Here is a 12,152-nt window from a genome sequence, read left to right as displayed (position 1 = left end):
TGAGTTGAGCTCAGGGCTGTAAGGAAGGTGGAGAGATCTCTGGGGGAAGAAAACGTGTTTCCACCTTCCCCAAGCCTGGCTCTAGGTGCACTCTCGTGAACCAGGAAGGTACAAGAACGTGTCACCACTGGAGAGATGAGCCTAGCAAGCAGGAGTCCCTGGGTTTAATCCCCAGCACCAAAAATGTGTGGACAAAGGCAATTAAATGTCCTCGGAGCCACTGAAGGCCTGTTTGCTAACCCAGCTCAGAAGTAAGGCAACTGTCCACCCTCCCATGCAGAACAATGACTTCTCTGGGTTTTACTGGTCTTTTGTTATTATTATTATCTACTTTTAATTGACAACTTCCATGATTGTCAGTATCCCATGGTAATTCCCTCCCTCCCCGCACTTTCCCCTTTGAAGCTCCACTCTCCATCGCATCCCCCCCCCCCTTAAGTCTCTCTTTTATTTTGATGTCACCATCTCTTCCTTCAATTGTTGACTCTTCTTCTAGCTGACTCTGGGGACGGCCAGCCAGCTCCTCAGCAGTTACTCTGTATATTGTATTTTATTGATAATCTTTCTCTTTTTCACTGCAAACCTGTTGCAGTGCTTGAATGAATAACTCTCTTGGCAAAAAAAAAGGGGGGGCTCAAACCATGGTGAGAACCACTCTCTGGCAGTGGCTGAAGGCTGGGAGCTCACTGGATGCTCCAACAGCCAACTTACATTTCAGGTCGGGTGCAGACCATGGGCTTATGCCATCCTCCAAGGAGCTTTAGGTAGCAGAGTACCTTCCCCCAGCACCCCAAAACCATCTAGACGTGTTTCAGTTCACGTTACCGACACTGGCTAACTCAGCATAGCAAGTAGGTCTCACACACAAGGTAAAAATGACATTGAGCACTCGGCTATTTGCATGGTCGTGCAGAGGTTGCAAAGTAAAAATCAACCATAGGAGGGAGGGTATTACCATGGGATATTTTTTACAATCATGGAAAATGTTAATAAAAATTGTGAAAAAAAAAATCAACAATACAGAGCTGGGCATGGTGGGGCACGCCTTAAGCCCAGCACTTGGGAGGCAGAAGTAGGAGGATCGATGTGAGACTCTACCTCAAAACAAAACAAATCAACGATATAGTATACCACTCTTTTTATTCTGTTTTGGATTTTCAAGGTAGAGTATCTCTCTACTCCAGGCTGACCTGGAATTCACTATGTAGTCTCAGGGTTGCCTTGAACTCACGGCGATCCGATCCTCCTCCCTCTGCCTCCCTCCCAAATGCTGGGATCAAAGGCGTGCGCCACTATGCCTGGCTTAGAATCTCACTCTTGTTACCATATTACACTCAGTTGAAACCTAAGTGGCCTCGGTACATAGGATTGAGGGTCCAGTTTAATGACTTGACTGTAAATGTCACTAAACTCGGAACTTAGCCCAGGGGCACACAGATTCAGAACAAAATGCAGGAGATGAAAACCCTGGCATGAAGACAGTGGGCTCCGAGCTGCTGGTTTGTTCTAAGGGACAGCCTTTGTTCACCAGACTCTGCCTTCCTTATTTACGTCCTCGGCGCCTCTGAAGTCACACAGAGCCCTGGATTTTCATCTTAACTCCTGGGGAACTTTTACATCCTGTGGCTTCTTCCACCTGCTGGGGCTGTGATCTTGGGAAAGGCTGTCAGGCTGGGGAAACCTTGGGCTTGTTTACTGACCTCAGGGGACCTTCTTAATCTTTTCTGCCTTTTTTAAATACCTGACTCCTTATGGTAGGGATTAGCAGAGATACTGAGATATCCACTGGTTTCAGCAATAGCGTTCCAATCCATCTTTGAGCAGAGCCCCTGTGGGTTGGACTCTCATGCTTATAAAGCACTCCAGGGTGTGTGATGACCCAAGACCCACCCAAGGTCACAAGCCTGGAAAATACTTCTAGCCCTCCAGTCACCTTCTGGAAGGAGTACAGTGAAGACAGCTCAGCTTGGAACCTCACTGCTGACCTCGGGCTTACCTCAGGGTCCTGTCACAAAATCTGAACATCTGACTTTTTCCTTTCTTTTGGTTATCCTGTAAAGAGAAATGAAGCCTTCCACAGTAACCTGCTTTGCTGATGTGGGGATGAAATCACAATTGAGAGTGTGCCCCCCCCCCCCCCGTTCCCAGGGCTCACTGTGAACACGACTGTCCCACCTGACGTACAGGTACGCAAGACACATGTCCTGCCTGGGCTGCATCCAATTGCCTTCCCACTCTGGGTGTGTCCTGATGGGAGGAGTGGGCAAACACATATCTGGGAGCAGATCATCGTGATTTTGGAGAAACAGAGTAAAAGGAGGGAAATCAAAATAAGAAACAAAAAAAGAAAGAAAAATCAAAAGAAAAGAAAAAAAACGGAAATACTTTGAAGGCGCTTTTTCCATAGGAAAAAATTATTTTATTTTTTTAAGAACAAATTCAGTTTGAAACCGACATGGAATGTGACTGCTCGGATCTCATTTTCTGGGGCTAACTGTGATATGGAACTGAAGCAGATTTAAAACCTATGACAGGCTATGAAAATAAAACAAAGAAAAAATATTTATAACTCAAGCATAATACTGTGTTACTTACAAATCGGACAACGAATTTTAAATAAATATTCATGGTACATAATTACGGCACAAATATGCAGCAATCTGGCACCTTTTATAGCGTTGTTTTCCTCATTACAGTGCAAAGGGGAAGGACACTGCCGTTAAACAGGCTGTAGCTAAATACATTGCAAAATTCAGATTTTATACAAAACATCTCGCTTAGACTTTATAAAAAACCAACATTGCTCTATGTACACAATCTAGATAATAAAAGCCATTTCTGTCTTGTTTTCATGTGTACTTTTTTATTAAAAAGGTGAATAAGGCTACTGTAACACCCCGAATCCATAGACAGTAAAATCTGAGCCTATTTACAGCGTCTTCACTTAAACATGGTGGTGCAAGTTCCAAAGTCGGGCGACTAGGGACGGTGATACAAGCAAGGCATTTACAGTAACTTTCCAAAGCTGAACCAACTCCAAAGAAGGGGACAGTTGGTAGATTGTCATTTTCTGCACCAGACACAAAACAGACTCACAGAACACTTCCACTGGTTGCAGGTAACCATCAATTCATCTGACTTTTCACAGTTTAGTATATAACCGAAATGCAGCCAAATGATGACACACGCATTTGCTCTCATAAAATCAGACAGTTTCCCACGTTCCCCTCCTCGGCCCTCTCCCCCATTCTATCAATGACTTCTGATGGCTTACAAGAACATCTTGTATGAATGCACAGAAAGGAGAGGTTGGGGTGATGGAAAAAATTACATATGTACTGTGGCTGGTCACCATAGCAACCCTCCACAGAAATATGATATATATAATATATATTGGAGATATATATTATACATATATGTACACATGTATAACACACATGCACGCAAACACACACACACACGCACGCACACACACACTTTGGACCAACATCATTTTCAGGTTCAGGAATTAGGGACTAATCTTTTCAGTGACAACTCATTTTTGCAGGTACTCACTGCAGATCTGAGAACCTTCAAACGCTGTCATTACAATTTTTTCCACCCAATTCAGAAAGCAAAGTGTTACCATAGTAACAGGACTCTGTTTAAGACGTCTATTTTGCATAGCACATAAAAAAGTAGGTTCCTGTTTACTCTTCATGTTTCTGTCAGGGCTGGGGCTTGAGGGGCCGGGGGAGAGAAGAAGGGAGCCACAGCTAAGCTTCCAGCTGACCCTCAGGCTGCCGGCTCAGTTCTGGAGAACACACCACCGCAGGACAAGAGCAAGCCCACGCAGAAAGTGAGCACTGGGGCATCTGTCATGGTTTGTTCGCATAGGATGTGGTCACACGGATGTCCTGGTGTGTGGGCTTGTGTTTCCTAGTCTACAGTTCCACGAGATGCCATCAAAGGACGTTTGTATTTTTGTAATTTGCTCTCATTATCATCATGTTTTTTGGAATAATATTATTTCTCCCAGTAGCTGTCTTAACTTTTTATTTTTATTTTTTTAAAGCACTGAGTGTCAGGATCACTTAATTGCCACAACAAATGTGTTTCACATCTTCTGGTGTGTATTGTGTGCAACCTTAAAATATATATTAGTAAAAATCTTTCATTTTATATCCCTGTGTTCTATACACCCATTATAAATACATCCTAGCTTCCTTCTCCCCTGGCCACCGTGACTTCCTTCCATCCTAAGGACTCAAGAGACCTCTCTGCCCATGTGCTTCGCTTGGACACGGAGCCCGCGGCCCCCAGTGCCTCCCACAGCCTTGCAGCTGGGACAGCACCACTAGAAACCAGAAACCACAGTGTCATAAGGCTCAATTGGGGATGGGGGGACAGGGGCACTGGGAGATTGGGGAATCTGACCCAACTTTCATATATGACAGTTCTTCAGTAATGTCAGTGAGGATGGAACGACAGCCTTTTGACCTTTGGCTTTTCCACTTTAGGCCAGATTTGGCTCTCTGCTGTTCTCCTAAATGCTTTCCCTGTGTGTAAGAACGTGTGAAGTATAGCAGCGGAGTCTGCTTCAACGCCACCAAAGCAGACGACTCTCCTACAGCTTCTGGGCTGCGCGTCTTATTGCCAGTACCGCCACAGGCCCGCCCCAGGACACCCCGCGCCGCCTCTCCCTCCGCAGCCCGGCTGCCCGCCCGTCAGGCGGCAGGAGCGGACTCGGTTCCTGTACGGTGCTCTCTGACGACAGGGAGCTCCTCCCTGCACCCTGCAGGCTGCCCCGGGCGCATCTCCCCCCACCCGCCTCTGGTGTGTGTCTGCCGGCCCCCCCCACCTCACTCCCAGGACCGCAGTGACCCGTGGTGGCAGCTGGCCCTTTCCTGCCCTCCACACCTGTCCAGCTTCCTGGCTGACAGCCCGGCTGGCTAGAGGTTCCAACCAGGCAGGGCTCTGTACCCAACAGCCACCCAACCCGAGCTCTTGGTGCCAATGGTGGAGTGGGGGACAAGTGCGAGCACCCCTTAGTGGAACAGGATGTGGGGTGTGGGGTCTCGGGAGGTGCTGCAGAGCCCTGACAACGGGAACGAGGCAGTGATCACTAAGCTAGAGGTCTTGCAAACTTGAGCCCGAGGTCCGAATGACAAGTTCCGTGTGCGCGGTGGGAGGCATGGAGGCAGAGGCCCGGCTTGCCCCTAGGGTGCTCTCACTCCGTCCGTAGCCCACCGGGTCCTCCTCGGGCTCTACAGAGGCCTGAGTGGCTGGTGCATGGCTTGGAGGTCACACAGGGGCGCGGCAGTCCGAAGGGGGATCTTCCAGCTTCCGGGAAGGGTCTGTGGTCACCGCGGCCGAAATGCTACAGGCTAGAAAGCTGTCCAGCCCCGGGCTCCTCCAGGAGGCGTCCCCGCCCCGTGGACAGGCTCAGGCAGTCCCGGAGCACTAGGCGACAAGGCGCGGCCAGTTCCCTGGCGAGGCACGCACGGGTCCTGGGCCTCAGACCTTATAGTAAATGTTGGCGGGGCTCTGCGGGGGCATCTCCTGCACGATGTACACCGGGTGCCCATAGTCCCCGCTGACCTTCTCGTAGTGTGGGCAGAAGACGCTGTCAGCAGTCCTCAGCGGGATGATAATGTCACTGGGCTCCGAGCCGTTGTTGTTGCCGCTGCGCTTGGGCGTGGCCAGCGTGCTGAGCGACAGCGTGGCGGTGTGCTGGGGCGAGTGCTTGCGGTGCCTCCGGCGGTACTTGAGGAGGAGCACCACGAGGGTGATGATGATGACGATGAAGATGATGCATCCCGACGCGATCCCTGCGAATAAGGCCACTTCAGAACCCAGGAGGTTGTTTCCAGAATGCCCGGCGCTATTGCCGTCTGTGCTGGAACCTAGGCACACGGGAGAAGAGAGCCCGTTACTTCTACCGCAGAGATGCCCGGCCGCCTCCAGGACCCACAGGAGGGCACAGAGCAGGGCTGGGAGATGGCTTGCTGGTTCAGCAAAGCCATGCCGCAAGTCTGCTCGCAGGACTCTGCATCCCTAGAGCCACAGAGAGCCCGACGTAAAGTGACAAGTCGGGAAGCCCGCAGGCCTTCCCAGAAGTGAACAGAGACCCTGGCTCAAACAAGGTGCAGGAGAGGGCCCACCCCTTCACGCTGCCCACCCACCCACCCCCCCACCCCCACACACACAAATAAGAGCAATCATGTTTTGCAAATGCAAAACGTCAGCCCAACAACGCCTTTCATCCCAGCACTCGGGAGGCAGAGGTAGGGGGATCACCAAGAGTTCAAGGCCACCCTGAGACTACATAGTGAATTCCAAGTCAGCCTGGCCTAGAGTGAGACCCTACCTTGAAAAAAAAGAAAACAAAAATGCAAGTCACAAATAGTTTATTGTGAGCTGGAGAGATGGCTTAGTGGTTAAGGTGTTTGCCTTAAGCAAAGGATCCTGATTCGATTCTCCAGGACCCACATAAGCTAGATGCACGAGGTGGTGTATGTATCTGGAGTTCATCTGCAGTAGTTGGCGGCCCTGGCGTGCCCACTCTCTCTCTGCCTCTTTCTCTCCCTCAAATAAATAAATAAATAATATATATATATATATATATATTTTTTTTTTTTTAAAAAGCCAGCCCAGCAGGTATGCCACAGGCAGGTGCCTTGCACAGGCCATCACCTCACCAACAGCTGTGAACACAGCAGCACACATCAGGGCTCCGCAGGAGCCGTGCAGGAGTGAGCCCCCACAGGCCCAGCCACGCCGCGCCCCCTGCATCTCCGCCCAGCCCTGGACTCTCGACTTCTCCCACACGGAGCGGCAAGGAGCAACCCCGGGCAGGAGGAAAGAGCTGCCGGACAGGGTTCAGCTCTGCTGGGCCTGCCCACCCCACTTCCGTCTAGAAGCAGATGTCGCCTGAGCCTCCCACGGAGTCCTGCCACGGGCAGGGCAGCACCAGAACAAGGAGTGATGGGGCCCGGGAAAAGGTTCAACTTGTAACGCAGTTGTATTATTTGATTTACACTTGAAATATATTTGGAAGGCAGCAGACGCTCTGGCACTGAGCAGACTGCTAACCCAAATGTTAGCACTGAAGCCTTGCCTGGCATCATTATCGGATCCATTTGTCAGTTTGTCACAAGAATTTGACACATCTCATCATTGGAAGTTAGAAAGAAAAAAAAAAAAAAAACAATGTCCCTCCTTGACTCTTGGAAAGAGACGGAATATTACCACGGATGTGACATTCTTGTCACCACCACCGAGCACAGCACATCCCTAATAAACAAGTGCTGATGGTGACCGCTCACCGACGCAGGCAGCGTGGACCAAGACGTTAGAAAACGCAGTGACGGGCAGGTCTATCTGGCACCCACACTGGGCAGGGGTCTCCGTCGCATTTCCACAGAAGGGAAAAGCTTGCACGGCTACCTGGGGAGTGAGCCATTAGTTCTAAAACTGAGGAAGGGATCAGGGTAGCTCCTTGTGGATTAGATGCAACCAGACAAGGGATTAGGACAGGAATTATGTAGACATTTACATCAGCTTTAAACTGGCATTGGTAATGAGCTTGGTACAGCATCAGCCAGCGGAGACAGGTCTCAAGGAGTAGCTCCGGTGGCCGGCGCACCTGACGGGCTCTCCTCTATGACAGCAAGAAAGCTTTCATGGGAAATGAGAGAGTCGGTCTTCTCCATGCAATTACTCATGACTCACAGAGCGCCCAGGTCACGGTAGGTGTGTAAGTGCTAGTGAATCCCACGGGACCCAGAGGGAGTCTGCGGGTGTCCTATCTCCTGGAGGTCTATGTTTCTGGGGCTCCCGTCCACGCGCCACACTACACACCGTACCTGGATTTGGTTTCACAAAGGGACTGGTCGTCGAGCTTCTCCCATTGGTACCAGCCTCCAGCTCGGGGCGTCTTGTTGGATCCTGACTCCTGGGCGATCCGGAAGAGTCTGCGTCTACATGAAGAATAAATGAGTAACTACGGCACCAGCGTCGGAGGCGCGCAAGCTTTAGGACAGCACATGTACCTCAAGAGGCGTGAATAGCAATGAACATAAGTCTCTTTATGCAAAGCACTCTGCAATACAAGAATGTAATCCTCCCTTCCAAGCACAACGGCTATACTAGTCATGTTTCTGAGGTTTAGATGGGGAGACCATCTGTGGGAACTATAGGGATTCTTGCATTTGGCAGGCTAAGCACTGCAGATGACATTTCAATTTAGCTGAGCAAGTTGACTGACTACTACACCGATTTCTAATTAGAAGAACAATGCTTTATTTCTGCACAATAGGCTATCTTTACGTGAAAACACAACTCTTTGGGGCTCAGGATTGGAAAATGAGAGGGAGGGCAGAACCACGGCTTGTGCTCTAGACATTTTGGGTTTTGAGTCAGAGAGGTGTTTCGCTTTTTTAAAAAGACATATACATCTCTATGGCAACAGATATTCTGTCTGGCTGGCCTTAACTTTGAGAGAGATCTCCAGGAAGAGAAGCTGGTTACATTGCCTTGCGGGGGAATCAGCCCGTGGCTCTGGGTACCAAGAAGGGTCTGCGCCCGAAGCTCAGGACAAGAGAGCGGCCGTGAGCGTGGCTAGCTGGGGCAACACCCGGTCACAGTGGCGTCGTTAGGAGCAGACGGTCTTTACCTTGTCCAACTTTCATGAGGATCTTCATGGCTCGTGTCTGGCACACCCCTCCCTCCTGGTTATCCAGGCCCTCCAAAGACCCATTTGATGTAGCTGATTAAAAATAAAATGGACAAAACAAAAAAATAAAGAAAAATCAGGAACTCAATAAGCCAAGTTTACATGAACATGAAATGTCTGAAAACAATTTGAAAAATAAGAATTCACTCCTACTCACGAGTTTTCTAAAAGTATGAGATGCTGAAAGCCAAACAGAAACAGAAGAAAAAGAAAACAAGAAAAATGGATCTTGGAAACACCATGGCACATGGGCTACCTGGCTCCAAATGGACACATTCTCCTCACTGCACACACTTCTGATTCAGAATAAGTCTACAGATAAAAGGGACAGCAGCTTCCAAAATGCCCTCTGACTCTTTGGGACCGATGTTGACAGGGGAAAAGGCTGAATAAGGTTAATTCCAACCCATGGCAATCTTCTCCTGACACCTGCTCTCTCCGCTGCAGACTTCCTGCTGCAAAAGCAATTAGCTTGATGCTGGGGCTGTCAAGCGTTCAAGGGCTGTAAACATTAGTCAGGGAGCCTGCCCACACCCCCTTTTTCCCTTTCTCCTGTCTGAAATGTGCTTACAAAGCCTACTGGAAGTCAGGTCTTCAAGGTGTGCCTTTCCTCACAGCGTCACCGTGAAGACCAGAAGGAATGCACGTGTCCTTAGTGTCTGTGGTCAACCCGGGTGAGGCTCCTCAGCCCAGCTTCCTGGGGAAGGTCGGGTAGAGGACCACCATGCGACCCTCACTTCCCTACCTGGCCCCTGGTTCTCTGGTTACACCTGGACCAAACACTGGCCTGCTGCTCGCTGCACCTCAACAGTGAGGGGCGGGAGGGAAGACCGTCTTCCCACTCAGGCCCACAGTGTCCGTGATGTGCACACACGTGTGTTCCTGTGAGTGCGCGTGCCTGCGCAAGGGAGAGGCTGACACGAGGGGTCTCCCTTACTTGCTCTCCACATGGGGTTTCTTGAGATAAGGCCTCTTGCTGAAATGGAAACTCATTAGTTTAGGCTTTATTGCCTACAGAGCAAGCCCTAGAATCCTGTCTCTACTTCCCCACCTCTGGGGTCACAGGCACATGCCACTGTGCCCAGCGCCGACACGGGCACGCAGATCTGCACTCAGGCCCTTGTGCTTGAGCCGTAAGCACTTTGGAACAAAACCGTCTCCTCAGCCCCTCTCTTAAAGAGGACCATAGCAAACACATGGTTGCCTGTCTGCAGGCCTGTCAGTTCTCTGAGCAGCTTTGGGACAAACCTGCAAGGAGGCGGACTGCCAGACAGAGGAATGACAGAGGCTTTCAGTTGGGAAGAGGAGGGGCACGCTGGCCGATGCACCCCCCCACCTCAAGTTCAAGGGCACAGGATGGAAGTCCTGCGACTTCAACCATCTTACAACTTTGATCATCAACATCCTGTCTTCCAACACTGTACTCAGAAGAGACTAAAAAAGGACAGGTATGGTTGAAAAAAAAAGGGGCGGGGCTGGAGATATGGCTTAGTGGTTAAGGCCTTTGCCGGAAAAGTGAAAGGATCCCGGTTCAACTATCGAGGACCCACATTAGCCAGATGCACAAGGGGGCACATGTGTCTGGAGTCCATTTGCAGTGGCCGGAGGCCCTGGCATGCCCATTCTCTCGTTCTCCCTCTCAAATAAATGAATAAAATATTTTTTTTTAAATGGTATTTCATCAACAAGAGAGATGATATTCTAGGGTTGGAGATAGGGCTTAGTTGTAAAAAAAAAAAAAAAGATGTTTTTCTAAGCAGTTCATTTTGTTTTCTAAGTCATGGGTCAGCAAATAGAGTTTCAAATGCATTGGTGGTAGAAATGTGCACCCGTTGGGTAGTTAGATAACTGAAAAGTGGCGCACTCGTTTAACCTCCCTTTGTGCTCTTGAATTAGCACCTTCTCCTCCGTGTTCCTAAACACCTAGGGGGGCTCTTCCGCATGGAAGGTCCCCTGGCTTATCTGGGTGCTCACTGGAGCTTCTGTCTCCTTGTCACATCACAACATCACATTCTGCGGAAGCCACAAGGTCTTCCTGAGAAAGCAGGCGGCAGTTTCCACAGTCAGTTTGGGGGAGGCGAGGAAAAGCGCAAACACCCATCATCGGGGAGATCGCTGGCTGTTGTTCCCATGTGTACCCGTCCCCTCCCTTCCGTCTCTGCTTCCCCCAGTAAGGGACCACGCTTCTGAGCAAGCCTCTCTCCTCCTAATGGTTCTGGGACTGTGGGTGCCTCCGAGCGGCGCTGTCAGTTAATGCTGAGAGTCCTCTCGCCTCACTTCTCAAAACCTCAGATATAAAAGAGAAAAAAAAAAAAAGTGGGCAGACTGTCTTGGCTGCTGATTTCCAAAGTCTAGTTGACTTAGTTCAGGGAGAATTCTACTGCTTCTCAATTCACATAAAGGCTCCCTTACTCCAGCACACACCACTAGAAGTTAAATCAAGGGTTTTGTTTTTGTTTTTGTTTTTTTAATTCCTAAAATTTTCAACACTAGGCTGATACATGATCCAAAAACATTGGAAAGGTGGGGCATGGGTGAGGGAAAAGGGAGGAACAAAGATTTGTTTATTTTAATCTCGAGGGGCAAATCAGATTCAGAATGAAAAGACGAAATGGACCAAAGGAAAAAAAAAAAAAAAACAGTAGAAAAAAGGTGGGCGTGGACAGCTCACCCACCTGTTGTGGAGACAGCTCCACCATACCCGAATCCATAGAGGCCTCGGCTGACCCCCCACCACCACCGCAGGCCTCTGGGAGCCTGGAAGGGACAGACTGCTTGCTTTCTTTCCAGGTGGGTGCTCGTGCACGTGGGCGTGGGTGCGTGAGTGTGCACACCAGTACAAGGAAAAGGCAACAGAAGTCTCTTCCTGCGGTTCTAAGGCGCTGTGTTGTGAGGGAGCTTTTTCTTAGGTACAGGTCAGGCCTCTTTGGTCTGTGGTGAACAAGCCTTTCTGACCCCACCCCACCCCTGGCTTACCCCAAGCGACACCCACGCCACCTCAAGTCTAAAGCACTCTAAAAGAACGCAAAGTGAAGCGTGCCCTGTGACTCACTATCCGTGGACAGCAGGAGAGTGGGGAGAAAACACAGCTGTGGCAGAGGGAAACTGCTTTGCACCCTGAAACTGGAAACATCCCTACCTTAGCAAGCCCAAAAGCTGAAAGAAGGGGCAGAGGTGGCACCTGGGCACTCATGGCATTCTGACAGCCCTTTACACAAGCTACCTGCTGTGATGGGGGGAGCTATGACCTGAGTGAGACAGGGCACTTTGAAGGAGCAATGTTTCTCCCACACGCCAACCTCGGCTCCTTTTCCTTCTCTGTCAACTCGACACTTGTGAACCGAGAAGGCTTCACCACCAGTGTTACAGTGCTGGGCTCAAGGTCTGGCTGCTTAAAGACGGGCCAGACTGCAAAACCCTGACCTCAGGTCTACCA

The 12,152-nt window shown here is 49.9% G+C and overlaps 1 protein-coding gene across 2 annotated transcripts in view; it reads right to left on the bottom strand.

Annotated features, from left to right (window-relative positions):
* Window positions 1-2,396: 2,396 nt before the first annotated feature.
* The window catches only part of Efnb2 (ephrin B2), a 49,790-nt gene continuing 40,034 nt past the window's right edge, over window positions 2,397-12,152 (bottom strand). The window contains exons 3-5 of one of the 2 annotated variants that reach the window (XM_004663400.2): window positions 8,657-8,749; window positions 7,848-7,961; window positions 2,397-5,885 (exon numbers count right to left, since the gene is read on the bottom strand). In XM_004663400.2, the coding sequence (XP_004663457.1) occupies window positions 5,497-5,885; window positions 7,848-7,961; window positions 8,657-8,749 (596 nt within the window). In that variant the 3' untranslated portion in view covers window positions 2,397-5,496. The remainder of the gene's footprint in view (window positions 5,886-7,847; window positions 7,962-8,656; window positions 8,750-12,152) is intronic. The other variant, XM_045145790.1, reaches the window with a different exon arrangement.

This window comes from Jaculus jaculus, chromosome 3 (assembly GCF_020740685.1).
Source record: "Jaculus jaculus isolate mJacJac1 chromosome 3, mJacJac1.mat.Y.cur, whole genome shotgun sequence".
NCBI lineage: Eukaryota > Metazoa > Chordata > Mammalia > Rodentia > Dipodidae > Jaculus > Jaculus jaculus.
Note: the sequence above shows the minus strand (reverse complement) of the source record. Positions and strands in the feature narration are given on the sequence as shown.